Source organism: Ambystoma mexicanum, chromosome 6q (assembly GCF_040938575.1).
Source record: "Ambystoma mexicanum isolate Mex_15411 chromosome 6q, UKY_AmexF1_1, whole genome shotgun sequence".
Lineage (NCBI taxonomy): Eukaryota > Metazoa > Chordata > Amphibia > Caudata > Ambystomatidae > Ambystoma > Ambystoma mexicanum.
Window position 1 is genome coordinate 395,648,467 of NC_090937.1, and position 26,028 is coordinate 395,674,494.

General features: G+C 46.1%; 1 protein-coding gene across 2 annotated transcripts in view; it reads right to left on the bottom strand.

Annotated features, from left to right (window-relative positions):
• CFI (complement factor I) overlaps positions 1-10,313 on the bottom strand; it is a 325,763-nt gene extending 315,450 nt beyond the window's left edge. For both annotated transcript variants that reach the window (XM_069630882.1, XM_069630881.1), the window contains exon 1: positions 10,105-10,313. In XM_069630882.1, coding sequence (XP_069486983.1) covers positions 10,105-10,176 — 72 coding nt within the window. In that variant the 5' untranslated portion in view covers positions 10,177-10,313. The remainder of the gene's footprint in view (positions 1-10,104) is intronic.
• Positions 10,314-26,028: the final 15,715 nt, after the last annotated feature.

A 26,028-nucleotide genomic window follows, 5' to 3' on the forward strand; every position in this document is an offset into this window, starting at 1 on the left:
TGCCATCCTACTTAAGAATCCAGGGGAAGGGGACCACGCTCTGGATCGACGGTCTTTCACCTTGGGGGAACATTTTTGTTCGAGCGATTCTTATTTTTTAGTTGTGATCATTTTTTGCCAATATCAGGTAGGAGACATTTCCTTGCACCCTTTATTGTTTATTCATAGTGTGAGGGTCAAGATAGGACATTTTGGAGACAAAGGCAGCGTTTTCAATTAAAGAAATCCTGACATGGACAGATCCTTCGTTTTTGGTTTTTAGGTAGGGAAACTCCTCTCTAGAACAGTTTCAAAGAGGCATTTTCCCAACCCATGTTTCATTTAGTACAAGTCTTTAGCCAATACATTGTGTTCGACTCTCATTGCTGACTCCTCACAGGGTGTAATATGGCTAGTGGGCCAGTAGTGTTTTATAATATACAGTGGCCGAGCTCACTGGTCAATGCCAAAGGGCCTGCCTGGCTAGCGGGCCCAAAAGACATTTATAGTGGTTTCAAAAGAAGCATATTGAGGGAACATGTATAATGGACACGGCCAAAAGCCATGGCTAGTGGCACAGTAGTGTTCTAAAATATACAGCAAAAAAAGAAAGAGGGTGAGGTGCAATAACAGACTTCCATGAATTTGATTTAAATAATTACAATCTGTGTTCTTCAAGATTTATGAATACTTCAGGTACAATTGGGTATAGTTCCCTGGCCCTAGGGAACACTCTAACAAAAACATCCTGTTGTTGCCAACAGGTAACCAAAAGGCACTCTTATAGGACAATGTCCTTCAAAATCTGTTATGTTCAATGAAAATTACTACCTTTGGGTAAACTTGTTTCATAAACAAGACTTTTAATTGTGCGTTTTTACAAAATAAATGATAAATACTTGATAGATTTCTCAAGATACAAAAACATAAGAATCAATACTTTTGTGATTTCACATCAATAACTCAGCTTAAATGATTTTTCACGTAGGACAACTTAATATGTTGCGTCAAAATGAACATTAAACAATTGACTCTCCAGTGTGCTGGCGTGTTTCGGATAAATCTCCTTATACTTCTTCAAAGGCTTTATAACTGTCTCTTATTTTTCTTAATTTGACTAGACTTTTCTTCAATGTACCTATAAAAATAATATTGTGTTACACTAATATTCTCATGTTTCTTACACTCTTCAGTAATGTATTAAATCATGTCACCAGCCTCTTCTGTTCCCTTAGAGTCACCCTTTACATATGCCTAAAACAAGAGAAATACTGCTGTCAATGGATTTACTATCATTTGCGTGCTGACAACACTCAGATTCAGTAAACAAAAAATAAAGATGCTCACCCAGTTCCATTGAAGCAAACTATATGGGGCACTCGGGTGTTCTACTTGTCCTTAAGTTTACACAACCACCTATACACAAATATTAGAAAAAATTACATCAAAAATACTGCATTTAATTCTATATAGATAGCCATGTCCCCCACCCCCTGTTTACAGTATTCACTGATGTATGGTAATACCTCCATGGGCAGCAAGGTAGCAGACCAAAGGCTGTGCTCACTGGCCAGGACTGAAGGGCCTGGCTAGTGGGACCGAAAGACATGTATAGAGGTCACGGCCAAAGGTCGTGGCAACCTAGTGGGTCCAAACAAAACATATCGGGGTAACATGTACAATGGGCAAGGCCTAAAGCTATGGCTAGTGACCCGGTAGTGTTTTAAAATATACAGTGGGTGCAGCTGAAGGCAGTGCTCACTGGCCAGGGATCGATGGGCATGGCTACTGGGCTCGAAATAGATGTATAGTGGTCACAGCCAAAGGCCGTGGCCACTTAGCATGTCCAAAAGAAACACATTGGGGGAACATGTACAGTGGACACGGCCGAAGGGCGTGGCCACTGGAGACCGTCTAAAGCTATGGCTAGTGGCCTTGTAGTGTTTTAAAATATACTGGGGCACATCCAAAGGCTGTGCTCACTGGTCAGGGCCAAACGGCCTGAAACACATGTACAGTGAACATGGCAAAGGCCATGACTAGTGAAAAAGCTATGGGATAGAAAACCCTTGATTCACTTAAAACTTTTTAGTTGCAGGGATGTTAAGGTGAGCAAAGAATACATTGTGACAAAACCTTTTATACTCAGAAAAAAAACTTTTGTTGCAGGGACGTTAAAGGGATCAATACATTGTAACAAAACCTTTGAAATTCAGGGAACAAACTTTAATTGCAGGGATGTAAAGGAGAAAATGTAATGCAACAAACCCCCTGAAATTTGCCAGACATTTCAGACAAAGCCATCTTAACTTTGTGCCCCTGTTAATCAGCCTATAACCACAAAGATAACATCAGAGAGTACATCACTGATGACATCACTGGTAATATCACTAATTATATTATATATGACATCACTGATAACATCACTGATGGTATTGCTGGTGACATCACTAATTATATTAAATATGACATCACTGAAGGCATCAGACATAACATCATATATGACTAGTTAAAGCTTTGATTATTTGAATATTTTTTTTTACTGAGCACCCTTTTATTGAATGCCTTTTCAAGCATCCAGATTGGCTAGCGCCCCTTCCATGAGCGTAATGAAACATAGTGGTTACACCACTGCCAAATCCCTCTCAACTCTTTTCCATATAAATAGAAACATAACAAAGTTAACTAAACCCCATCAACTCCTAATATACAAATGTGCAATCTGAATCGAGAATCACACAAACTAATACTCATACATCTTTAACTTTCGGAAAATAAACGTCACCTTTTTTTTACACTGTATACTTTTCGTAAGTCACCTCTTACGAATCGAGTAATCCTCTGAAACAGTGCAATTTTAGCTCTGTGCCCACTGCCTCTTCCCAAAACCATCAACACTACTCACCTCGTTTATACCCCTCCCATCCACCTTTCAAACAAATGAAACATTAACCTTCAACCACCTAAGTGAAGTAGCAGTCCAAGGCAGAGGAGAGCTGTGCTCCCTACCCACTCCCAGGGCACATTGGGGTTGCCTTTTGCTGTGGACCAGGACATGCCACTCTGTGCCAGAATCTCCTAAAGCTGGGAGAGCAGACCCTAAACGGAACGAGTGTGCCTCACAGTATCCGAGGAACAGACTAACAGAAGCTGCCTGTTTTATTGCACGCAACCAGTCGCATCGTGTTCACCACCCATAGAACTAGAGGGAATATGCTGGCACTGTCTTTTGCGCTCCTCCACCCATTCGAACTGTAACGTTAGCATCTCGAACCAGCTAGGCGCTGCATCATGCCCTTGCTGAGCGCATCAACTGCTAGGCTTGAATCAACTGCTTGACGCCGGGACCCACTCGCCCTCGACGATCTTCACCCACTAACTAGCACTGCTGAAATGTTACGCATAGACCCTTGCCAGCGGGTACAATTCGACTCAGCCAAGCCCCACCTCAAAAAGATCCTGGTTAACATCCTTACCTGCATTGCTGAAAGCCCCCCCATTGGACAGCGCACAGAGCAATCACATTCTCCCCTACTCGACGTCCAGTTGCTGCTTGGGCCTACATGATCCACTGCACCCAACTGACCGCGATCCGCTCACATTAATGTTTGAAACCAGGTTTGACATCATCAACCCACTGCTCCATAGTCCACTTGTTCCTAGATATTGGTTAACTCACGACTGCACCTTCTTTCACTTAAACACATATCCTTTTATGTGGTTCGTAATTTGCCTGTCACCCCTGTGTTCAAGCTCAGAGTACTCCTTTCTTCAGTCTGTTGCATTTTCTCTGTCTTTCCACAGGGGTGGGGTTTGCGCAGTGTTTTCTAGATAGTTCTATTGCAGATGGTGTGTTTGAAGTATATATGTTTGAATTGAACCTTGACTGTACATTCCCTTTATTTTGGACTGTATTACTGTGCTGTTTGAGTCACTACTTGATCACATTCACATCCCTCTTAAGAGCATAGCCCTCCCTCGGCCCACGTTACCACAAAAGGTAAAGGAGGTGTATCTCTTAACTGTGCACGTTTTACCTTTATAATTCCATTGGCTCTTGGTTTGTAGAAGTGTGAGGGCTGAGTGGACATATTTACCCATACTCATCCTTGCCCTCCTGCACAGCAGTATCTAATTTGTCACAGTGGCATTATTGACGACGGAAACAAGTGTCAACGGCCTGTCAAGGAACACACAAGGCAGAGGGTATTTGCAAGTAAAATGTGCACAAGATCACACACAGGTGGAAAATATTTGTCAAACAACGAGCATTCAGGAATCCAGATACATGCACGCTAATACCCAGGCTGTTCATGTACACAAACGTAAAAATATATGAAAGGCAATGAGGGGTAAGTATTTAGAAGCTCCATATGCTTACAAGGAAAGTCATCAAACTCCTTGCCAACAGTTGCTGTTACAGGTACTGCCATTGCAAAATCCGCATACAGGACAAATAATAACAGGGTCTGTGATGTGAGATCTTTCATTGATTGTATAAGGCAACTTAAAGACAATTCATGTATTGAGAGTAGATAAGGCCTCATATATCACGCTAACAACTACTGTATTATGTAGGGTGTTACAACGAATCCAAGAAAAAAGCTTTCCTTACATTTTTGAAAAAATGTACGTATGATCAGTGAGTTCTTGGTTTCTAAAAGCACCTCCTAGAATTCTTTGAATGATTACTACTGAATTGTTTATATAACACCCTTGGCTCTCTCATAGTTTAAACAGAACTGTTTATTTGTTCACACCCACAAAGTTTCTAACATTTTGAGCGCAGTGGTGAAGTTGGGGGAGGAGGGGGGTGGTAGGAGGGGCAGTCACCCCCCCTGGCTCACCCCTGGTGACCAGTGCACCCCCCAACCTCCTCCTGGCGCCCTATTGTCTGCCTCCCTGCACCAAAAGCTGCCTCCGTTGCTGCTGCTTGAGCGGTTTTGAGAACTGCTCTTCCTCAGGGCTCATAAAACAATAACAAACTGATCAATCTTAGTCCACATTGATTCTATAATGCAATCTGTAATACAGTCTACATTGTTTGTTTGTTTTATTATTTATAATGCGCGAGCGTACCCAAGGGTATTAGGGCGCAGCCTTTAAAAGAAATTGCAAAGCTTAGTTACAAGTCACAAGGTATACACAAGAACAGTAAATTACTGTCAGGATTAATCAGGTGAGTACAAAGGCAGCGAATATGGCAAGGGAAATGTGCACAAAATCGCACAGTGAATAACCTTGAATCAAACAACGTGCACACAAGAACCAAGACTCATGTATACTAAAACCCAGGAGTGCAGATAGAGTGAAACAATAATACAAATATATGAAAAGGGATGTGGGGTAAGCACTTAGAACCTCCTTATGACTCAAAGGAAAGTCGGCAAACTCTTTACCCACTATGCTATTACAGATACTGACAGCGCTAAACCCACGTAGAGGGAAAGCAAGGACAGGATCTGTGAGCTGACACTCTTGATGATATTGAAATAAAGAACTTAAAAACAGTACTCACGAGGACTGGAAATACCACTAGAATGTCAGTAAGCGCACGAACCCTGTTGATCAAACAGGGACCCAGAAGGCTATAACAGCAATGGGTGGAGGATAACTAAATACATAAGACTCAAGATAAGGGGCAAGTAAGAATTGTGATTATAGAATAGTGAGGAAAACAAAGGCATTCACACAGGAGCTAGCTACAACAGCACACCACACCTAATAATCAATGGAAATAAATGCAGAAGTACAAGGGAAAACATGGAATGGATTCCAATAGAAAGTAAGGAGCAGGAGCAGGGAAAACGATATTACAAAAGGCAAACGTCTCCCACCCCTCCAAGGAATAAAGGCAGGAAGCTAAATCTATAAAGGGAAAGACTAAAGCATCAACTTTTTCAGCAGCAAAGGACAACATCAAAGAAAAAGAGAACACAGGCAAATTGGGCTGCATCAAAGGGGAAAGCACTGAGAAAGGCTGCCTGCAGACAGAGGAAGACAGAAAGGGAAATCTAGAAAGCAGAAATCAATTAAGCACATAAATTAGAAATCCAGGGTAGAGGAACAAGAAACAGAAACTAGGAACTAGGCGCAAAGCTAAGAACCAGGAACAAGGGACCAGTCACAACAGGAACACTGCAACAATGACCAGCGCTGGACTGAAGCAAACTGAGGCTTTTAAAGCTGCTTAACAAGCACACCCCTCAGGTGTGCCGCTTGCTGCACCTGCAGCCACAGGTGTTGCCTATCCTCCACCCAACCTTGTCCTGCAAGGGAGGAGATGAAGCAGTGAGCCAGGCATTCTGGGAAGCATAGTCATTAGATTAAAGAAGCATGGTGGCTGCCAAAAACCTGGAATGGATCCGGAAGGGAAGTAACTTAGAAAATAAAGTTTTAGTGCTCCCAATTCATCACAGCACTGTAGCATTAGGTTCGGAGGAAATTTTGCAGTAGGGAATAAACCCCAAAACATGCCCCCAAGTGGCAGGAACGGGAGCGAAGGGAGCGAGTCGTGACAGTTACACCAAAATGATATACATAACAACACTGAAGTACATGGATATTATGTACATATATACATGTGGGCACACGTGGTTACATTGTGTGTAGGTAACATGGGAAGGGGACAGCCTGGCAGTGGAATATCTTTGACAGCCTACGTTTGCAGCCAAGAAACTACTTTAGATCGGAAGTTCTGGTAGGGCAAGTCTATTCTGAGATTAGGTGGTAAGGAGTTTCACAGTTTGGCTGCTTTCACTGGGAAGCTGTTGCCCCCTATGGTAGCACGTTTAAAATTGGGTACAGAGAGGCAGTCTTTGTAGGCGGTTCTGGTAGGTCTCAAGGAGGAATGTCTATGGAATCTATTAATCAGATTAATATTTGAACTATTCAAATTAAACATTCTCTGAGTGCTGAGGTTCTGATCGATTTCTACTTGTTCCTGATATTTTATGATTGAAGTGGTGGAGTCGGTTACTTCCTTTTCCCATTATAGTCCTATTGTTGAGTCTTGGCGTCACTCTTTGTCAAAAGTCACATAGGGGTATGTAGGACTAGTGCTCATAGGATATTGAGGAAAGGACAGGCCTTCATACAGATGCAGGAGAAACAGCACATCAGACCAAACATTCAATAGGGAACCAAATGAGATGAGCCTGGGAAAAATCAGTAGCCAACTTCAAGAGGGAATCAAGGATCAGGAGCATGGAAAAAAACCAAGTAGAAGCCCGTACCTCTGAAGCCCGTACCTCTTGCCCCCCCACCCAGGTAAGTAAAGGAAAAGGAATGAAGAGCAAGACATCTCTCGAAAAGGGGGGACCCAGGGATCAATGTTAGACTGTAGAACACAGCAAGTTCAAGGAAGTAAAGAACACAGACACAGTGTGCGTTCAGCAATAGGAAAGCACTGGAAAGTGCTGGTTTATAAACAGAGGCATGCTAGAAAAAAAAACAAGGAAGCAGGAAATTCTAGTAAGCAAACACAATCGAAATCCAACGACTTGTGGAGAAGGAAGAAGCACTGAGGAAGAAGGAACCAGGAGCAAAGAATAAGCGAACCACCACAAACCAGAACAGTGCAACAATGAAAAGTGGTGGACTGAAGTAAACTGTGTCCTTTAAAGCTAATTACTGCATGCTTCAGGTGTTATCAACGCCAGCACCTTTCAGTCAAAGGTGTTCCTTATCCTCCACCCAGCCGTGTCCTGCGACGGTGGAGATTAAGCTGTGGCCAAGTTATTATGGAATCTTTTGGGTGAAAAATCAGACTGGCTGCCAAAACCAGAATTGGATCATCCGGATTTGAAGGGAAGTATGAAATGTTGTCTAAGAGCTCTTGCCATAGTAATGTATCAGACGGTTGGCAAGGAAAGGCCAATAGTGAATGGCCCCAAAAGCATGTCCCCAGGTGATGGGAACAAGAGCAAAGGGGGGGAACTGTGGCAATAATAATAATTTGTTATTTATATAGTACTTTAATATAAAGCACTTTACATTGGATATACTTAAATACTTTACTATTATTACCCAATCGAAATTGGTACTCATTTATCGACCTCAGAAGGATGAAAGGATGAGTTGGTTTTGCCAGGATTCGCAGCTGCGACTTGCAGGTCAAACATAGATCACAGCAGAGTGTTTTATCCACTGAGCCATGTTACCTGCTAGGCATGCGGTTAGATTTATGTAAAGTACTATTTGTCATACTGGAGCAATATGGACATTACTGTGTTTGGATAGTTTGCATCATACTGGGATATGATGGAAATTATAACAGTGGGCATGTTGGGGCCTCAAGCAATCAGGCAATGTGTGCTCATGGGGACTTTGCAATAATGCTGAGATATGGTGCAGTTGTGGGCAATGCCGCAGGGCCGCCCAAGGCGAGGCAGGGTAACGGATGTTACCATGTGGCAGGCCTGGGAGAGGGGCAGCCCCCACCCCCCAAGCCTGCTCCTCTCCCCGCCACAGACACGGAGACACGCAGTCTCCAGCATACAAAAGCAAGGAAAGGGTGAGGTGTGAACAATCACCTCACCCTTCCACCAAGCACCAAGGTGCTAAGCACCAGGAAGGTAGCTATCAGGCAGGGTGCAGGGTCAAGGACCTGCCCACCCCTCCTGGGGGCATAGACAGTCAGCTACACCGGCCTGGGGGCTGGACTACAGCTCCCCCACTATGCACATCAAAGACCCAGGGCTCCCCAGGATCTTATAAATAAGAGCAGCATGCTCTAAGAAAACACAACTTGTTTGTGGAGACCCAAACAAACAGGAGGTTCGCTGTGCACTCAGTGTCCTCCAATCTTTGTTTCTTTGCCACAAAACCCACCCACCCTACAAAAGAAGGGAGAAGAACAAAGAAAAAACGAAGAAGGACACTGTATTGTGACCACTACAAGTCGTGGGACAATAAGGCGGCACAGCACGGGCCAGAGGGGGTAACCTCTGGAGCCGGTGCCCAAAAGTATGATGATATTATGATATGTGATTATTGTTATTCCATAACCATATCTGAAAAATAAAATCCTATGGCATTTTATTGCCAACACTTGCCAAATGTGTGCTCTTGCTTATTTCCGGTGAGGGTAAGGGTTTGGCCATTACAAGTTGCATGCATATGGGTTCAGCAGTTATGATTGGTTACCCGTTGCGATTGAGACTGGTGTGTACTATGATATTGTGCTGCGTGAAAATGTGATACTTTTGTGTTAGCAATGGGCCATCAGTACTGACAAGGGCAGTGTGCAGACCTGTGACTATTGTGTACCGAAATGGGATCCTGTTTTTTTAAGTAATAATGCTGGGCACTGAGAACTTCCAGCACTGATTTTGGTCGGGGGTTCTAGCAGGAGTATAGTTAGTCATTGGCATATACAAGCTCAGATTTTGGGCCACTGTAGTGCTGATGTGTACCAATGACAAATATGATTTGCCTGCTAAAATCGAGGCCCGTTCAGAATTTGCTTTAAAACCCATGCCCTTTTCGGCTGTGCTTGCCCGCTGTGCGCTAAAATACACGAATTGCCACCACATGTTCCCAGAATTCCACGGGGGGGCCGTTGCCCCTCTGTGAAGTGATCGTCACATCCTGTCCTCAATATTTAGGGTCCCACATGATAAAATAATGCAGTGGCTGCCCTTACATTTCTCATAAAGTCAACCAGGAAAACCCCAAATCTCAATTTCAAGTAACATTTAAATCCTATTACGTTTTGCCCACTGGTATGTGCACTTGAAAGTTATGCATTGTTTATTAAATAAGTCCAAAATACCGCAGAAGGTGCTACAAAAGTCTTATCAATGGGGGCATTAAACACATATATCCCACCTGTGTGACAAATGGTGCATTAACACACACACTCCTCCCTTCCTCTCATCCATGCCTTCTCTGGGCCGATAACTTCGGCGACTTTCCATTAAAATCTGCCCGTCTCCAATATTCTACAGTATTAAAATCACACGCTTCCCACCCCGTCATCACCTGTATTAGTATGTGTTTAGTGTTAGCTCCTAAAATGTTGTCCTTAGCGAGAGTTCTATCTAGTGGCAGGATTGTCAACATACCAAAAAAGAAGTATTCCAAAAAATAATATAATGCACATTCCAGAGGAGAGATACTCACAGTAGTGACTTGCAATGCATGGAGGCAGGAGAGCAGGCCCAGGAGGACCCAGAGGAGCTGCGGCGCTTTCATGGTGATGGCCTTTCCTAGGAGCAGAGGAGCGCAGGTAACCTTCCTTTTAGCGCCGAAATGCCGCTTAATGGTTAGCCACTGTTAACATATTGCTGCAGGGTTTCTTTGGAAATTCAGCGACGCCTCCCTCCACAGAGGTGAACAATCCTCATCCCTCGACCAGGCTTGTGCGCGAGATAAGGAGAGCATTGCCTCACACAGCAGCAGGCTGGCACGCCTCCATTTGCAAGCGGGAAGCCCCCACTGGACTGTACTCTAATCCGCTGAGGGCTTCCTCAAACAAGAGCTGTTTATTGGGCGGCGCCAGGGGAGTTCTACTTCACTGTGCAGCTTCCTCCTGCTCCTGACCTCCAATTAACCCAAACACTCCCGGCATGTATCGCTTTGGAATAAGCAGATTCCAGATCAAACGAATTTCTGAGCATACTGTTCCGAGAAGTGCAGTCTAGGTAGACTCAGTGGACAGTAACATTGATTGGCCGGTGGAGCACCCGTTCTGTATATGAAGCCACAGGCAGGGCTGGTTCAAGATGCGTCAGGGGTGGGTGGTGGGGTGGTATTTCATAGTTGTGCTTTTGGGTGCACTTACTTATAATGGAAAAACCGATCGAGGCACCTGTGGGGTGCATAGATTATAATGGAGATATGTGCACAATGGCGGGAGGTGTGAGTTGCTGCAGAATATTACAGGACGAGTGTATGTGAGTCAAAAATCCCAACATAACCACCACTACTACTACTTGAGCCACTCTACTACTTTGCACACCCTTTATTAACCTGGGTGAGTGGCTCTCATGTCACTAAAAGGCACCACCTCTCATGTCACTAAAAGGCACCACTGAGAGTTACTGGCACAACATAAACTACATTGCCCACCAAGTGGGCCATTTTAAGCAAGTCCGTGTCTGCAGGCTCACAGTCTTCGGGGGAATGTCAAATTATGATGTCCATCTTCCGCACTCGTGGAGTCGCCGGAAACCAGCTCGCATCCTCCCCAGAGTTCGTTTAGGACAGTCACACCACACTCACACAAAAACCGGCAAAGCCGCACCTGGGGAGGCCCAGGGGCCACATCGGCCAAGTCCATAGCCTGGAGAGGAAATCGTGGCAGGGTGGCAGAACCCGCTTCTTCCACTTTCCCCCAGGGCAGGTGTCATGTGGCTCCCGTAGCTGTTCTTCCTTGAGGGCGCACGAGCACTCCTTTGGGGAGCCGCTACCCTGTGGCTGGCCGATGAATGCAGCCCTCTCCACCTCCGTGAACGCCGCACCTCTTTCGGGGGGCACAACATCAGTCCTGTGGGGCAACACCCCTTCCATTTGTTACTGTTGTAGGCCCAGGTGAATTTGGGCATGCGTCCTCGTTCCCCTTAATTTTTACTTGTTTGGACCCTCAATGCTGGGCCCACCTCCCATGGGGGCCGTGCCAGCTGTTTGGCGGCCCCCTTTGCTTGCATCAGTCCCCCCCATTCGGTGCCAACACAGCGCACCCTGTGGGTGGGGCGGGGCAGGCAGCTCACCTTTGCCGCGGCTCCCACGGGGGAAGGGGTGGGCAGCCGTCCTCACTTTTTTTTTCCTCGCTCCGGACCGGAGCGCCTCTCCTTCACCGCGGGCCCAGATGATGATGGGTCCGCCTCTCATTGGGGGCCGCCTCATCCTCCAGTCCGTGGGGGGGGGGGGCTGGCAGTCCACTCCCTTTGTTCCTTTTGCAGGCCCTGTTGGGTTTGGGCCTGCATCTTCATCTTTTTTTTTTTTTCCTGCCGCGGCACGCCCTGGGCACTTGGGGGCTGCCGCGGGCTTCCTCCCGGTTCGCAGGTCCTGATGGGGTTTGCCTGCCTTCACTTAGGGGGGGGCAGGCTCACTTTGCTGCGGCCGGGGGCGTCATGCGCTCTGTCGCCATTTCCTTTGTAGCGGCCGCGGCCGCAAGCCTTTCTCCCCGTCCCTGGGGGCGCACACACGTTCTTCCTCCTCCTCAGAGATTTTTTTTTTGGGGGGGGGGCAGCCACGCAAGCGGCCGACGCCGCAGATCTCACCTCCCCCACATGGTTGGGGGCAGCGGCCGACAACCGTCACTCCTTCGCGGGCCCGTTGGAGTCGGGCCCGCCATCCCTTGTTTGTTTGCCGCTCCTCCCCTCTGTGGCTTGCGGGTTGGGGAGGGGCAGCACCTCCTTTGCGGCCGATGCCACAGACATTCTCTCCCCCACGAGGATGTGGGGGGGGGAACAGCTTCCGCTCCTCCACATCGAGGGCCCCATTGGAGATGGGCCCGCACCATAACTTCTTCGGGGCACGCGGGGCCCCTTGCCTCGTCGCCATTGTTGGGGGCTGCTCCGGGTCACCGGGCAGCCCCATACTCATTTCGGGGAGCACCCGACGGGACCCACAGGGGCAGCGATCACGCCGCTGACACAAGGGGTGGGGATCGCCTCACCCGCTCCGGATCACCAGAGCGACACACACGTGGCCGGGGGCACCCAGGCCGGGGTCGCCACCCCAGCCCAACTCACATGTCTGGGGGACACACTAGGAAGGCGTTGCCCAGCAGGGGCGCCGGCCTCGTGGTGGGCCCGGTCCCTGGGCCTACACCACACAGTGTTGTGCCAGACAGGCACACCAAGGATGATTCCAGAGTCAGCTTCAGTCTTGACTGACGAGCCGGAAGCAGCTCGTCCCTTTTATTAACGTGGTCAAATGGGGAGCCATGTGACCACAACACACACTGGAAGATACCATGTCCCCCTACAGGGACGACATGCAACAGTGAGGTGTTGAAACACTAAATGTCCTCTTATGAAAAGCTGTTAAACTCTATTTTTCTAAAAGGTGCTCACCGGAGCAGAAAGGCAATGAAGTGATAAGAACGGTGCTGGGTCCTGCAAGCCCTGTCCAGATTTTAGGACACTCCATGCAGCGGGGATCCTGGATCCTGGAGGTCAGTGCTGGAGTCCCTGGCCGGACATACTCAAGAGGCCAGGACTGGGCTGGAGCAGCTGTGGAAGGTCAGGGAAGAGTTGTCATTCTCGGCGTTGGGCCTGCTACTCAGAGGTGACTGGATAGTCGTCCCCCAGTCAAAGGTTAAAGAGGTGATCACCCTTGCTCACCATGGACACCAGGGCGCTGCGAAGACCAAGGCCCAGCTAAGGCATGCTTCCCTGAGTTAGAACGGAAAGTGGATGACTTTGTGGCGGCCTGTGTCTGGTGTCAGGCGGCGTCCCCTCTGCAAAGAGAATCGGCCATTGATGCGATGCCTCGGGGGACGTGGCCCTGGGAGGTGGTACACGCGGACTTTGGATCTACGACGCTGGGTACCCACTTCCTGGTGATCGTGGATGAATACTTGAGGTATCCAGAGGTTGAGTTTGTGGACTCTGTAGCCTTTGAGCATGTGGTGGTGGCCGTTGAGAAGGTGTTTGCGGCCCATGGATTTCCCCATACATTGCGCTCCGACAATGGGGCACTGTTCCAGAGCAAGCGATTCTCGGAGCTGTTTGAAGGATGCGGGGTACAGCACAGGAAGATCACCCCCCCCCTATGGCCGAGGGCTAATGGCAAGGCCGAGAGGCTGATGAGGACACTAAACAGGACCTTCAGGATTGCGTGTTGGGACATATGTCATGATCGGCCTGAGGGCCTGGAATGTTAATTAAGGGGACCCGGGTGGATGTGAATAAAGGGGTGTGTGGGGAATTGTTTGAAATGTTGTGTTGACATGTTATTTGGTTTATGGTGGGGAGTATTAAAGTATTGTTGTTTGTCCTCCCGGAAAAGGAGGAGTGTGGCGCTGCCCCTTTATTTATACTGCACGCGGCGGCGTGGCATTCCCGGCCGCGGGAGTGCGTCCGGGAAGCCCGAGCAGAGCGGACGTCTCCGCGTAAGTCTCTTGTGCATGGGGGCTAACGGGCATCGCTAGTGGGGGTCATGGGACACCCACAAAAGTGTGGTCTGCAGTGTGGTATTTCCAACACAATTCCCACTGCAACAAACACTCGCCATTTTATCTGTGTTGTGGCGCTATGCTGTTGGCCGATGGACCATATTCTGAAGGGTTTGTGTGCATAGGACAAGCACACTAGATTCACCGGACCCAGAACTTCTTACCTACAGACATAATTATTGTTATTAGGGTTCTGTGGTCTGTCATTTTGTTCATGTCCAAACACTTGCATATTTTGGTATGTGGCAAAGGTTTTCCTGTACCCAGCTGGAATAGTTGAGATAACAACATCACCTTTTTATTATATATGGGACAAAGTACCCCTTCCCATACAGGATATCGCTAGTCACAGAGGAGGTCCATGACCGAATAGAGAAATGCGACCAAAGGGCGAGGTCCTTTATATGGTCACGGAACTCTGCTGTGACTTGCAATTTCCTTGTTACATACAGTAGTGGGTATGTTATCCCTTATGATACACGGCCAGATTTCGAATGTTTTTTTTTATTTGTATGTTTTTTTTGGTTTAGTTAGTAAAAATAAAGTGTAAATAAAAAAAAACAGGAGTTTGGGGAGGAACCCCCCCCATTAAAAAAACAAAAAACAAATTTGAAATCATTTGTTTCGGCATTTTCTTTTCGACATAATGGCATTCGAAAAAATGCCATTCGATATATTCACTATAAACCAATGAATGTAGATTGTTTGGATTTAGAAAAAAGCTAACAAGACGCTTCTAATGTGTTGGAGAAAAATAGTTCAGTTTATTAAAATGCATTGAAAACATGATTTCATTTTGTGCTTTAAAATAACATGCAGATTCTTGATTACATGTGTTCAATTCCAGCAGTGGACAAATGAACAATGTACCATAAACAGTTCTGTTGTCAATTACGGTTTGTAAAGAATGACAGAAAACAAGTCTACAAGCAAGCACTTTGAAAAGCTGGTCACTGCTTTAATTAGCACCCGGCACGGGGGAACTAGTCAATCAGGTGGCTAGGAACGCGGGCTGAAACCTACCATCTCAGACCACGTTCCAAGCCGCCTGACGGCTGGTTTCCCCGACTGCCATCTTCCCCCACCCTTTGTCCCCTTATTTTTGTTTTACCATTTCCAACTCCCTCCCCAACCCCACTTACCTGTTTGTTGCAGCGGTGCAGGCTGCCGCCACTGCTTCCCAGCTACACTAGCCGCTATGGAAAGGGAAGATGGGCTCTGTATGGAGCCTCACCTTCCCTTTCCATGGCAGCCATCTTAGCACAGTATTTTCAGTCATTGAACGGGATGTGTGAGGTCTGAAAATACTTTATGTAGCACCCTGTGTTACCGCTTTTGTAACCTGGGGTGCTAATGGCGTTAAGCCCCTGTTCCAAGGGCTGGAACCAGGGGGAGGGGGGTAATTTTGCTTGGGCCGTTAACTTGGACTGCCGGCTGTTACCCACCATTCCATCCCTTGGAACTGGGACTTAACGCTACATTAAGTGATACATTGACAGCTGGAGATCTTCTCTGTGCTGGCTCAAGAACACACTTTTAAATCATGTAAATGTACTGTTACTACATCAATCTCTGTCATCAAAAAATTGAAGAAAAACTGAAGACTAGCAACATATATCTTAGTCCCTGAGGACATGCCCTTATTATCAGAGATCCTGGTGGTAGATATTTGCTGATAAAAAGCACTCTGGGCCACATTAGGAGTGTGCCGGCCCGGACAAAAAGTGCCGGAAACAACAGTTACCTTTTCTGGACTGGCTCACTGTGTGTCTTCCAGGCAGAAAAATCACTAAAGCACCAGCACCGTTACTAACGTTGCCGGTGCTTCAGTATTCCCATTCCTGTGGAGAACTATATGACTCAATGGGAATGGGAACTTACAGTTCCTTCACTGCCCGTAATATCCTGGTATTTCTTGGATATCGGGCGGTGGAAACGGCAACCTTGAAATGAGGGCCTCTATTTGGCCACATGATGACGATAGTCTCCCTATACTGACCAAATGAAAAACAACATAGTAATGTGCATAGTCTCATCCCAATTCTTCGTGGAGGCTGAAGTGCTGTTGGAGGGGGATTTTAATTTGGTGCAGAATCCCTTGATGGATAAGTGTTCCACGTCAATACCTCTGCATTTCAAGAAATCTATACCCTTTGCAAGGCTACTGCAGGAGATGGGTCTCAGAGAGGTTTGGCATTTTAGCCATGAGAGTGACAGGGGCTACACTAATTTCTCGCATTTGCATACAGGTTTCTCTCATATTGATTTGTTGCTGATCTCGGCCACATTAATACCATACGCTACTGATTGTGAGATAGGCCTGAGGGACTTCCCGGACCATTCCTATGTCACTGCTTAGGTCAGCATAGCTAGAGAGTTTCCCTAGGCCAAGCCAGAAGCAAGGGTTTGGGATCCCCTTTTGAAAGACACGATATTCCCTGGAAAGAGAGTGTCAGTCATAAGCAATTACTTAAGGCAGAATGACAATGGGGAGACATCAGGGAACACATTATGGTTTGCAATGAAGGTGGTGGTAAGATGAGAAATCCTGGGACGCACAGCATCATACCTTTAGTCTAAGAAGGCCATAAAAGTCTGATTGGATGCTCAGGTCAGAGAGAGAGGGAGCATGCTCGGAAGGACACCGAAAAGGTATTCTGAGACTTCAAACTAGCAAGAGCAAACCAGAAATCACACCTGGCTACGGAAGTGCTACGGACCAAACAATCATAATATACCCAGGGTAACAGGGCCAATAAGATTCTGTCATGCAAACTGAAATGGACGAAAGTTAGGAATAACATTCAGGCCCTGCCTGATATGAGGGGTGAGACACATTACTCCGAATCGGGGAGAATGGGAGTGGTGACCTCTTTATTCCAAGCCCTGTATTCTGGTGATGGGTTGGATAGTGATCAACAAAAACACTATTTAATTCAGACCCAATTTTCTAAGATCTCGGGAGATGATCAGGAAAGATTGGATGCTCCATCTCAGAAGAGGAAATAACCCAGGCAATGAAAACCCATGTTGAGCTCAAAACTTCTGGGCCTGGATCTGCTGACAACCATGTTTTATACAGATGCTGAAAGCCGTGTTGTCTCTATTGAACTCATTCCTCCAATTGGGTGCAGTCATGGATACAATGGGGGAATCCCGAACTACCCTCTTGTTGAAACTGGGCAAGCCGCCTTCTAGTTTGAATTCCTATAGACCCACAACACTCCTTAATCTGGATGTCAAGATATATTTGAAGGTTCTAGCCTTCAGACTGATGGCTGGGCTCCGCTCACTCATCAGCCTGGACCAAACTGGTTTTGTCAAGGGCTGGAAGACCCAGGGCAACATATGTAGGATTATAAATTTGATTGAAATCACCAAAAAAAGGGATACCCTGATGCTGATCCTGGCCCTGGATGCTAACAAGGCTTTGGACAGGGTGGACTGGAATTTTTTTGTGAGCAGCTCTGAGGCACATTGGATTTGGTGCCAGCTTCTTACTTGGCAGTGAACTACCAGAACCCCTGGACGAGGTTCCAATTTAACAGCTTCCTTTCCCCTAAAATCCCAATTTTTAGAGGGACTCGACAGAGATGTCCCCTTTCCCTATTGATTTTTGCCCTGGTTATGGAAATGCTATCCCGCAGAATCAATGTAAATAGGGATAATGGGGGATCAAAGTCGGTCTTAATACCCACAAGGTGTCTCTTTATGTGGACAATGCCCTTCTTACAATGACAAGGACAGTTCTTACCCTACCCGTAGTGATTAAGGAATTTAAATACTTCCAGTTTAGGTCTGAGTTCCAAATTAATTGCACAAAATCCAAAGGACTAAACATTTTGATTCCCAAGCAAATATACATTTCCTGGCTAGGGACTTCCTGTTTAGGTGCACCACGACTAGTCTGGAATATGTGGGTGTAAAATTAACACATTTCTATGAAACGCTATATCAGGCCAATATTCCCACACTCCTTAGAGAATTCAGGGAACATCTAGAGAGGTGGTCAAATCAAGAGATATCATGATTTGGTCATATTGTGGCCATTAAAAAGAACCTGGTCCCTCGTCTGATGTATGTGGTGGCAGCTCTCCAGATAAAGGTACAGATCCACCCCTTGTGCAAACCTCTGAATCTAATGTTAAACTTTACGTGGCCAGATACCCAGGGCCGGTAGGGCTTTACTTCTTATGAACCACTTTGGTAGTGCCTTAGGCTTACAAGATCCATTAAGATATGTGACTGCAGCAAAGTTATTGCATGCAATGACCTGGGGAGACTGCAACTAACCATCTCACTGGGCTGAAATAGAACAGTCAATCATGAAGTTGTCCCTGCAGGACCTCCCATATATTGATGGAACTCAGAGAAATACCCAGGGCAGGCATATTTCGTACAAGTGGACATCGCTATTCTTTTGGGACAAGGGCATTACACTTTGGGGATTTGGGAGTTTTCACCTTGTTTACAGAGAGGTCACTTCATGGAATGGTCAAGGGGTGGTTTCTTGGTCCTGTCACAATTGTACACCTCGTAAACCCCTCTTACATTCGAGGACTGCCAACATGCATGCCACCTTACAGAGAGGGAACTCTTTCGCTATGCCCAGGTGTGGCACTGAATAACAAATCCAAGAGTCCCCAGAAAGCCTTGTGGACGATGCAAAAGGTCTTGAACTTGATCCTTGTAGCCACTGGGAGCCAGTGGAGAGATTTCAGGGCTGGAGAGATACGGTCCCTGGGCTTGTGGCAAATGACACTTCTCACAGTCCTATTCTGCATTAGTTTCAGAGGGCGGAGAGTAGAAGAAGGCAGATTGAGAACGAGGCTGTTGCAGTAGCCTAGAATGAACCAGACCAGAGCTCTGGAGACAGTGAGCTTCTGGGGGAAGGTGAGACTAGGAAGAATACCTCTGAGGAGGTACAGCTGGTAGTGGGCCTTCTTGGACAGGTCAGTGATTTGAGGAGAGAAGGAGAGAGTGGAGTCAAAGATGACACCAGGTTTTTTGCCTCACTGGAAGTCGAAGGAAGAGGGACCAAGGAGGGCGGCCAGAGTGAGAGAGGGAAAGTGGGAGCAGGAGTCCCAATGAGAAGGATCTTAGTCTTAATGCCACTAAGGCAGGGATAATTGGAGGCACACCAATCCTGAATCGCAGATAGACAGTCAGGAATGAGTGGGAGAGGGGGCTGAAGGGAGCCTGAAAGAGAGCTCAGTGTCATCTGCACAACACTTAAAGTTAGAGGAAAGGGTAGAGATCAGGTGGGCAAAAAAGGCCAAGTAGATATTGAAGAGCCAGGGTGAGAGGTTAGAGCCCTAGGGAACACCACATGTGGAGAGAGAGATGGTGGAGAGAAAGGGCCCAAGTTGGACCTGGGAGGGTCGGTGCAGGACGAAGGAGGTCAACCACTCCAGGGTCTGATCTGTGATGCCCAGGTTCTCACAGAATTGATTGATAAGGATGGCATTATTGACCATGTAAAAAGAAGAGGAAAGGTCAAGGAGGATCAGGACAGAAGGAAGGCGTGCATCGAGATTAGTGTTCAGGAGATCAGTTTCCATGCCTCTGGCTGCTCTGAAGCCAGACTAATGGTCACTGAGACAATCAACAGATTCAGTGTGGAGAGTAAGCTGGGAGATGGCCATCTTTTCCAGGAGATTGCCCAGGAAAGGAGTGATAGAGATCGGGCGATTGTTTGCCAGACACGTAGGATCGGCAAAAGGCTTTTTAAGTAGAGGGTGCACAAGGGAGTGCTTGAGGAGAGAGAGGAACATTCCAGTGGCAAAAGAGTGATTGCAGAAATCGGCAAAGGCTGGAGCGAGGGTGCCAATATGGTGCTTCATGGTTCTGGAGCACCTGTTTGGACGACACTTTCATAGACCAGACTTGTCATGAAACATCATCAGGTGTAGTCGGAGAGAAAGGGGAGAAAGGAGGAGAGGGAGAGGTGGCCAGAGGGGGGGCCGAGAGAGCTAGAGGAAGAGGAAGAGGAGAGAAGAGAGAGGAATGAAACAATTTCCCGACCTCTGCCACATCTCCTACACAGCATCCTGCTGTCGCCAAAACGCTGACGTCAGCTTCGGATTCTCCCTGCAGCTAGAAGTCCTTTAAGTTTTTAAAGGTCCCGCTCATGTGTGTTCCAATTAAACAACTAGATCGCTCCTAACACTTCATGAACTCTGAGCCCTTCTTCCTCGTTTTAGCACTATGGACATTTTCAGGCTTGAAGTCCATAATGTTCTTGTTTGTTTGATTATTCGTTAACCCAGTCTGATTGGGTAACCAGGCAACTGAGAGTGTTCAGGGAGATTATTAAAGGAGTTGGTATTTCTCTTTGGAGTTTAGGACGTTCATATAAAGCAACATCATAACATCTAGAAGTTGTAATATTAACTTCCTGCTCCCCTAGTGTACCATTTTCATGCTTATTAAAAAAGGTCTTAATGTTTGGTACTCTGGACAATTCTGGGAGTGGGAACCGTACAATGACAGCATTCCATTAGATATTTGGGCATTAGAGAAATCTCATCCTCAAAAGAGCATGAATACCGATTCTCCCCTAACAGAGTCACCACTTCTCTTTGACAGCTGTCTCCTCCCATATGATCCTCCCTCATGTTACCACCCCCAGCATTAGGATCAGCTGGCAGCTGCCTTCCCCTGACCACATTGGAGGAGACTTTAAGCTGGGGTTCAGTGATGACATAGAGGAGTCACCACAGTACGTTATCACGAACAACAGAGGTGTGTCCTTCCGTGTCTTTGGTGCTCAGATGAAATCTAGCATCACTATAAGCTAACAGGATGGAAGATTTGACACGGGTTGGAGTAGTCAAAGCAGGAATACAAGTAGGTTGTAAAAGTCCTATGTAGGCAGACAGGCCTCATCACGAGTCTGGCGTTAACCCTTAAATTCGGCGGTAGCGCTATTACCGCCGTATTTAAGGGTCCGCCAGATCATGGCTTTGGCGGACTTCCCCCCAGCTCTAAGCTGGGGGGAAATCCGCGGCAAAATTGCTGATTTTCGGCACGATTACCGCCGGCAGGAAATCCACCGGTGGTAATAGCGCAAATTTTCCCCATTGGGCTCAATGGGGAATGAGGAATTCCCAAATAGGCCCAATGGGGAATGGCAATAACCCTTCCGCCAAACCCGTGATCCGGCGCTAATAGCGCCGGGGGGTTTGGCGGTAGGGATATTAGCGCCGGGGCTAATAGCGCCGGCGTTACCACCGAACTCGTGATGAGGCCCAATGTAATCTACTCTGGGAGGACCATATCATAATGGGATTCCTTGTCCCAGTGAGTGGAGTCAATCCTAGTGTGGTCCCACTTGACCGGACCCCTAAGGACTGTCTTGCAGGGTGGGCGCAACTCCCTAGCCTTATAGAGGTGGCTCTCCTCTGGGGAGAAGGGGCAAATTGACCAGATTTGTCACACCAGTTAAAACCTCCTGCATGGGACTGTGCTTAGAATATCACTGATAATATTGGGCTTTATTTGTGTTTGCAGAGGCTCCCATTGCTTTTGTACAGGTAGAGGACCCCATGTGGGAAAGCGAAGAGTTCTTAAAATGGATGCTAGCTCCTGTGAGCACTTGTAAATTGTAGCATGAACATCTAGCATCCTGCAGTCAGAGGAGGGAAATACTTCCCATCAAGATAACTGTTTACTTCGAGCCCAGGCTCCCTATGCACCCATGTAAAGCACAGAAATGGGTGAAATTATTTAAAGCCAAACTGTAGACAGAGAGCTGGTGCTGATGCGGTCGTGGTGGTTATTTCTCCCCTGCACTGTCTTCTGTTCCCTGTGAGAATCTGTCTGACCCTTTTTAAGTCAGGGCCATCTTAATGTATTTTGTAGCCCAGGGCACAGACAACATTGGGGATCCTCCAAACCATACCACCCTCCATTGTGTTCACAGCTCATAGCTTAATATAGTGTCCTAGGAGTGATAGGAGTTCACTTATCCCCTTCACCCTTGCTGGAATGAGAATAACAAACAAGTTACATTTCAAGGGCACCCTCAGCTGTCCATCATGGGGGTATTTCTATTCTTGTGCAGGTATCGGATATATTTTAACAGCCACAGCCACAAGGAAAGTACACAGGCTGTAATATAGATTCAGGACACACATCGGGAGCAGTATGACAATGGTAGACATAGGTGCATAACTCACATTAACACCCTCGCAAGGCTGAAGCATGGATTAACGAAACAGATTGGAAGCTACAAGAGTTGAACAGATCTCCCTTTGTTGCAATATGGGCTTCTCAACCAAGTTACTCTGCAATTAGGATCCTCTGAGGACACATTTGGCATGTATAACATGTCTGTATCCCCCTGAACGCAGCAATCTACTTCCCTGTATTCTACAATTTACCCTTTCAAGAGAAGCAAAATAAGGTATGAATGTTGTCATTGAATCTCTGCTTCAGCAAGTTATCATTGTACTAGTCCAAATCCCTTGCAATACCCTTAATCAGCCTGTTAAGAAACCCGGGAAAGAGACTTATCACTTTCTACAAGATATCTGTGCTGTGAATGCAGCCGCCCTACTCGTATTTCAAACTGTCCCAAATCCTGCAACTATTCTGTCTAGCATCCTTGCAGAAGCAACACATTTCCCAATAATAAATCTGTGCTTCACATTCTTCTATGTACCTGCACACCCAGACAGTTAATATGTGTTTCACTTTAAATATACATCTTTGCATTACAACTTCTCAAGCCTTACAGAAGTGTTTATAAAGAGTCCAACCCTCTTTTCCCAGATTTGAAAGAGAGATTTAGGCTATGTTGTGTTGAGATGAGTGTCTGTTTTGGTCCAGTGCATGGATGATTTGTAAGTAGCCTCACGATCATTAGAAGCATGGCAACATGATTCCCTTGATCTCGTAATTGCACTTACTCTAAAAGGACATAAAACATCTAAGAAAAAGCTCCAGTTGTGTCAGACCAGAATTCACCATGGCAACCATAATAAATATGCGGAATTCTGTCACCATAATACACATTCCTTATAGGGTATCGACCATAATTAGTTTATCAACATTTTCCGATCCCCATGAGGCATTTAATCGTTTTTTGCCAGACGATCTCTTTCACCATTCCAAGATGGCCACTAGTATTTATATGCTTGTGACTAGTTATTTATATGCTGTGCTTCCTGGTCTACGAGCTACGAGCCGATATCAGTCTCGCGCCGCATAGTGTGCCTCAGCATTTCCTGCAGGAGCACATCTTTAGTTGCACGCACACACAGATTACTGCAGAGGTAATTTACTACTGAATAATGTAATTTCCAACCACGCTAGATTGAGACCCTATCACCATGCATTCCACTAATTGCGTGCCCTCTTGCAGGATACTCTGATAATCCCTCGAGCTCATGCCGATGCGTATACCCCACCCTGAAGTCCACAGCTCCACCTAGAGGTAAGCTCACCCATGTATGCTGTGGAGACATACCGGCGCACAATTTACATGTGCTTCTCTAAAAATGTATAAGCATAAAGGAGACAATACTAATGTCACCTTTTACTCTACGACAGGAGTCCAATCACAGGAGTGACCTTCATAGATGAGAACTTCCTCCCATTACAATACCTGTGGCCATTTCCTTTCCACAGGTAAGCCACAGGTAAGCTGTGTTTAGTATTCTTACGTGACACACACAGTGATTTTATCACCCTAAAATAGATTGACCTTAGCACTCTCATGACCATACTTCCTTTCACTGTTCACAGCACTCCATGAACATCATGCTCATACAGTCCCTCTTCCCAAAGAAGGCCGTATCAGATATGAAGCATATCCAGCCCCTATAGATGGATAAAACACCCCAGTGTAGAGAAACCTTTTTAACCAGAGCGTTACCAGTATATTGACACTGTCCTGTAAAGAAACTTGTATTTCGTATTTCTGTTCAAAATGTTCACTTGTTTTTCTTGACACTGTTCGCCCTGTATCGACAGTAGAGGATTTATACTCTGTTCAATGCACAAGCAATTGTGTTGACTTGTTGTCTATGTTCTTGTGTTTTTTCTGTATGACCAGAACCTAAAATTCTGTAATGTTTTATATTGTACCATACATACGCAAATAGGTGTGACTATATGAAAACCAAGAATCATCATACCAGGGTACAACCCATAAAGTGTGTACTTTATTTTTACGGTGACTGAACAAAAGGGGAGTGCATTAGTGAACCACCAACCCTTTCATTTCTATTCTTGTTTCATAAGAAGCCCTCCTGGGCAGAATAGGGTCTTCTCGAGGAGCCCTGATATCTAAAGATAAAAAATAATAAAAAAAATAAAAAATAAAACCAGACCAGAATTCACTACTTGGGGAACAACATCACTGTGGGAGGGAGGCACCTGTCTCAAGCCCGAATTAATGTCATGCTCCAAGTTTCCAAACCTGTAACCTGAAAAGAGATGAAAGACTTTCTGGGATTGTTGGATACTGCCAGCAACAGACAATGGGTTATGCTTTTATTATGAAGCCTTGAAAAGCTCTAACCCTTGATTCCACTCCCAAACCTCTGTCTTGGTCCACAGAAGTGGATGAGGTATTTACCAGGATCAAGAAAGAGTTATCAAGAGAACCAGCTCTTGGTCTACCCAACAATTGGAAACATTTTACCCTTTACTGTGTTGGATGTGATGGTAATCATATGTGGGTTATGACTCAAATGCATGGTGAGAAGCACCACCATATTGCTTATTACTGCTCAGCAATGGACCCTGTTGCAGCAGTTCCTACACCCTGTCTCTGATCTGTATCTGCAAATGCCCTTTTATTATAAAAAGCAGACACCCTGGTTTTAGGTCACCCCATATTTGTGGCAGAACCTCATGCTGTTACCCCTGTACTCCTGAAAGGGATAATTTGGCCCAGTTCTAGTTTCTGTTTGACACTAAATATGAAAAGCTGCTACTCTCTGACACTAATGAACTACATCTCGCTGTTCTGTTCTGAATCCTTCCTTTCTGCTTCCTGCTCCCTCTGATGGAGAACTGCATAGTTGTCTAACTATTGCAGAACACCCCTTGACAACCAGACTAGATTTGAAAGATATACCACTACAGAATCCTAAGTTGATTCTCTATTTTGACGGTTCCTGCTTGAGAGATCTTGACAACCAGACTAGATTTGAAAGATATACCACTACAGAATCCTAAGTTGATTCTCTATTTTGACGGTTCCTGCTTGAGAGATCCTCAGGAACAATTTACTGTGAGGTATGAAATTATATACAGTATGATGTGTTAGAAACGTATCACTTGCCGAATTACCATTCAGATCAAGTTGCCAAGCTTGCTGCCCTTACACATGCCTGTATTGTGGCAAAAGATAAGTCTGCTTCTGTCTTTATTGATTCCCATTTAGCACATGGTGTCACTCACAACTTTGGTATACTAAGCTTCCTAACTTCAACAAGCCTGCTACATATTTCAAAACAAAAGGGGTTCTGGGAGTCTCTCTACCAGCATTAACACAGCCCATTGGCCTATTCTTGGGTGGATGGCCCCTTGGAGTGCCTCAAACAAGTCTTTACCTCACAGTCCCTTTCACAGAGAAGAAATATCCCTGCATATCAGTCTTTGTCCTGCCCAGGGGCAGTCCAGCACTGAAATGCTAGGCAATGCTCCTCTGAACAAGAGTACTAACAGCAACCCCATACACTTGTTTCAGCCTTGTTGGGCATCATCAATGAGGTGGAGCTGTGCCTCTCTGAGAACAGTGAGCATGGGGTCCACGTCTGTATCTCCCTGGTAACTTAGGCTGAGACCCAAAGTTACTTAATATGCAATCAAAGGGGGTTATGGGAGTCTCTCTACCCCACAAACACAGACCATTGACCTGTTCCTGGGTGGATGGCCCCTAGGAGAGTCTCAACTAAGTCTTTAGC